General features: G+C 37.3%; 1 protein-coding gene across 1 annotated transcript; it reads left to right on the top strand.

Moving 5' to 3' along the window:
• The first annotated feature begins 2605 nt into the window (after positions 1 to 2605).
• On the top strand, positions 2606 to 4030 carry LOC135621877 (phospholipase A1-II 5-like). The gene has a single exon (XM_065123486.1). It carries the CDS (start codon positions 2657 to 2659, stop codon positions 3788 to 3790), a length of 1134 nt encoding a protein of 377 aa, XP_064979558.1. The 5' UTR covers positions 2606 to 2656; the 3' UTR covers positions 3791 to 4030.
• The last annotated feature ends 594 nt before the right edge of the window (positions 4031 to 4624 follow it).

Raw genomic sequence — 4624 nt, 5'->3', positions numbered from 1 at the left:
ATACGGAGACATTTTCTCCTATATCTAAAAAAGATTCTCTACGTATTATTTTGGTATTAGTTGCTCATTTTAACCTTGAGTTACAACAAATGGATGTGAAAACGATATTTCTTAATAGAGATCTAGAGGAAGAGGTTTATATGAAACAACCTGAAGGTTTCTCCTCTAGTGTTGAACACTTAGTTTGCAAGCTTAAGAAGTCTATATACGGTTTAAAACAAGCCTCCCGCCGATGGTATTTTAAATTCTATGAAGTGATTTCTTCATTTGGATTTGTTGAAAATCCAATGGATCAATACATATACCAAAAGGTTAGTGGGAGTAAAATATGTTTCCTTGTTTTATACGTAGATGATATTTTGTTTGCAACCAACGATAAGGGTTTGCTGCATGGGGTGAAACAATTTCTTTCTAAAAATTTTGACATGAATGATATGGGTAAAGCATCTTATGTCATTGGCAATAAGATCTATAGAGATAGACATCAAGGCATTTTAGGTTTATTACAAGAAACCTATATTAATAAACTTTTAGAAAGATTTCGAATGAAAAATTGTTCACCAAGTGTTGCTCCCATTGTGAGAGGTGATAGGTTCAATTTGAACCAATGCCCAAAGAATAACCTTGAAAGGGAATCAATGAAAAACATCCTATATGCTTTTGTCGTAAGAAGTCTTATGAATGCTAAGTTTGTACTAGACCTGATATTACATTTATTGTAGGGATGCTAGGTCGATATCAGAGTAAAAGTGTGGACCACTAGAGAGCTATAAAGAAAGTGATGAGGTATCTACAAGGAACCAAAGATTATATACTTATGTATAGATATACAGACAATCTAGATGTGATTGGTTACTCAGATTCAGACTTCGTCGGTTATGTTGATTCTCGTAAATTAACATTAGGATATATTTTTATGATGGTCGGTGGAGCTATTTCTTGGAGAAGCGCTAAGCAGACCTTGACTGCTACTTCTACCATGGAAGCTGAGTTTGTCTCCTATTTTGAGGCTACTTCACATGGTGTATGGCTTAAGAGTTTTATTTCTGGGCTTAGAATCATGGATTATATTTCTAAGCCATTAAGAATTTTCTGTGATAATTCAGTTGCTGTCTTTGTGGCTAAAAATAAGAAAAGTGAAAGTCGAAGTAAACATATCGACATTAAGTATTTAGCCATAAGAGAACATATAAAAGAAAAGAAAGTGGTCATTGAGCATATTAGCACTGAATTAATGATTGTTGACCCTTTGATTAAAGGTATGTCATCTTTGAAATTCAAGGATCATGTAGAGAAAATGAGACTTGGTTCCACTTTGTAATGACATTGAAACTCTTATATATTGTAAAATTTTCTCATTCATGTGCACGTTATTTTAAGAAAATATATTGTTATTAGACCAAGAATAAATATAAGGTTTATTCATTAAGTAATATTACTATATTAAGATTAAGAAACTAAATATATCGTGATACATGGATGATAATACTCGCTCTTAGAGGACTTATCGTTATGATTCATGTATTTATTTCTTAATAAAGTTGTTCGAGAAAGATTAATTCAAATTATTAAGCTAAATGTATGGACCAAGTGAGAGAATGTAACCGTTATTATTAAATATCTTATTTAATAATAATATAATCATTCTCATTAAAATTCATAATTTATTATCATGAATTTCTTCATTTATTATGGTTTAAATGATTTCAGTTTTTTATTCATTATCCATGAAACCGTTATTATTAAATTAAATATTTAATATTATTAAAAATTTTCATTATGGATCAAACGTTACAAATTTAAATTAATTCTTGTACGTTATGAGTTGGTGATATAAATGTTCTTGATGGGAGAACATCTATATATATGAGGATTTTAGTACTTGGGCTCAATCATCTTTTTGAAGCAAAAAGACTTTCCTACACCATCTAAAGTGAGATTTCTCAGTCGAGAAGTGTCAAAGTTCAAGAAGAAACCTATGTAGATACGCTATTCTGTTTTTGCATCAGTTTTTATTATGTTTACATTATAATGATTTAGAAACACAAGTTGGTATCAAAGAATTTTGTTACAGATCTAAGTATACGACTTGGCTGAGACTGCCAAAAAGGTCCATAGAAATGCGTTGAGTTCTCGGTTCTTTCTCCTTTCTAATTTCTTTGCCATCTATTGTTTTTCTTCTTGCCTGTTTGCTTGTGTTAGTTAGAATATTGAATCTTTCTTCTTGCTCGCTTTCTTTTGTTGGAATTGTAAATCATAATTTTGTGACTAGATAGAATTTTAGGTTAAGAGTCTTAGTCAAGATAATAATCTTTATTATAATTGGAGTCAAAGTCTCTTCTAAATCTCCTATTAATCAAGATGAGAAGATTTTGGTTTTTCCAAATCTCTTCCTCCCTACAGCTTTCTCCCACCTTTGGTAAACTTTAGGTCAACATCCTCGCTGAGCAGAATGTGTACTGAAGCAAAGCCTGTAGTTATTTCACCCAACGCCATGCATGGGGTTGCAGATCAAACATAACATCGTTCGTCCTACAACAGGACATAGCGCGCATGTGCTGTGCTGGGGCTGATGCATTATATATAGCGTCAAATTGAGCACCACCAAACACAAACACAGTCGATCGATCCATAATCCTTCTTCTCTGTCATAACCATGGCGCAAACAGGTGGCGCTGGGAGCCCATCATGGGCGGAGCTCCTGGGATCCAACCACTGGTCCGGCCTTCTCGACCCCCTCGACGACACCCTCCGCAACCTTCTCCTTATGTGGGGTGACATGTGCCAGGTCACCAGCGATTCCTTCATCAGCGACAACAACTCCCAGTATCACGGCCGCTGTCGCTACTCCAAGAACAGCCTTCTCGACAAAACCTTCTTCCCCAGTGCTGCCAACTACGCGGTGGTGGAGTACCTGTACGCCCTGTCAACGTTTCTCTTTGTGCTGAAGGAATCCAACTGGATGGGCTACGTTGCGGTCTCCAGCAACGCGCATGCCGAGGCCATCGGCCGCCGCGACATCTACATTGTATGGCGCGGCACCAGCCGAATAATGGAGGCTTTCGAGGATATCACCATTCCTCTCGTGCCATTCGACCAAGACAACAGCGATGTGAAGGTCATGCTCGGCTGGCGCGACATCTACAACTCGAGCGATCCCAACTTCGACTTCAACAAAAAGAGTGCACGAGAGCAGCTGCTTGAAATAGTAAAAGAGCTAGTCGGGAAATACAAAGACGAGAACCTGAGCATAGTTTGTGTTGGCCACAGCTTGGGAGGCGCCCTCGCCATCTTAAGCGCTTATGACATAGTGAAACATGGGCTGTCTAAGATTGGGGAGACGAAGGAGTACTTCCCAGTATGCGCCATGGTGTTTGAATCCCCTCGAGTGGGGAATCAGGCTTTCCGTGACAGCTGGGAGCAGCAGCCCAACCTAAGATTACTACGTGTCAAGAACAAGGGAGACCCTGTTCCTGACCTGCCACACCTAGTGCTGGGCTATGTTGACGTTGGCACAGTTCTGGATGTAGCTTCGGAGCAATCAAGGCTCTTGAAGAATGGGGGGGGCAAGCATAACCTGCAAGTGATCCTGCACACTGTGGCCGGGTGGGAGGGGGCTGGCGGCGGCTTCGACCCGACCAGAGTGAAGAGGAGCCCTGCGCTGGTGAACAAGGACGGGGACGATTTGGTGGCCGAGTTTAAAATACCGTCGTCGTGGTGGGTGGAGAAGAACAAAGGATTGGTGCTCGGTAAGGATGGCGACTGGGTGGAGGCGCCGCCTGGGATGTGAATGTGCACGTGTCGCCGATGCTGCGTACTGTAATTACGCACGTATCGTCGTCTGCTTCAGCCCACCGCATGTGAATGTCAGGCGTGCATACTATAGCAGTCAAGTGGCTCGTGGGTCATCCCCACCGTAAAATAAATGCACGCTGCTAAATTATTTAATAACCGATGAAGTAAAAATGGATGATAATATATTTTATATAAAAATAGGTGCATGGATAGATGGCACCCATATTATCTACTACGATGGTGACGTTAGTTTGACATTTTAACTTGAGTAGTGGATCTTGTGATTATTTTCTAATTTTTAAAACTTTGATTGATTGAATTTGCTTCAAAAAAAAGATAATATAAATTAGTACTAATATTTTATTATTAATATTACTTTCTCAATCAGCATCGACAAAGATATAAAGATGAATTGATAAGTGTTCATAAAGAAAAAATAGAATCCTTTTTAAATATTATATGACTTATTTTATTATATAATAATACGTAATAGAGGATTGATATATAAATTATTATAATTTATTGATTGTAAATTAGATGTCTAGATTCGTGAGAGACAAGTATAAAGACCCATTTATATGTTGGTACTGTGGATATGGAGTAGTGCTATCACCGTATAGTTGTGTGACAACTTCTTTAACATTTTATATATTCATCTTTTTAGATCTTGAATATATTTTTTTGAGATAAAAAATATTCAAAATATCAAAATAGTTGGAAGAGAGCTTTTCATTTTTTATAAGATTAAATCGATCTATCAATTATTTCATAAATTACTTAATCTCTATAGGATTAAATTCTGAAATAATAATGTCATCCATATACATTA

This window comes from Musa acuminata, chromosome BXJ2-9 (assembly GCF_036884655.1).
Source record: "Musa acuminata AAA Group cultivar baxijiao chromosome BXJ2-9, Cavendish_Baxijiao_AAA, whole genome shotgun sequence".
Lineage (NCBI taxonomy): Eukaryota > Viridiplantae > Streptophyta > Magnoliopsida > Zingiberales > Musaceae > Musa > Musa acuminata.
The sequence above is the reverse complement of the archived record's forward strand: the minus strand, read 5'-3'. Positions and strand labels throughout refer to the sequence as shown.

Bases quoted from the DNA above. Each gene is read 5' to 3' on its own strand.
- LOC135621877 (XM_065123486.1), top strand. From the start codon at position 2,657: ATGGCGCAAACAGGTGGCGCTGGGAGCCCATCATGGGCGGAGCTCCTG.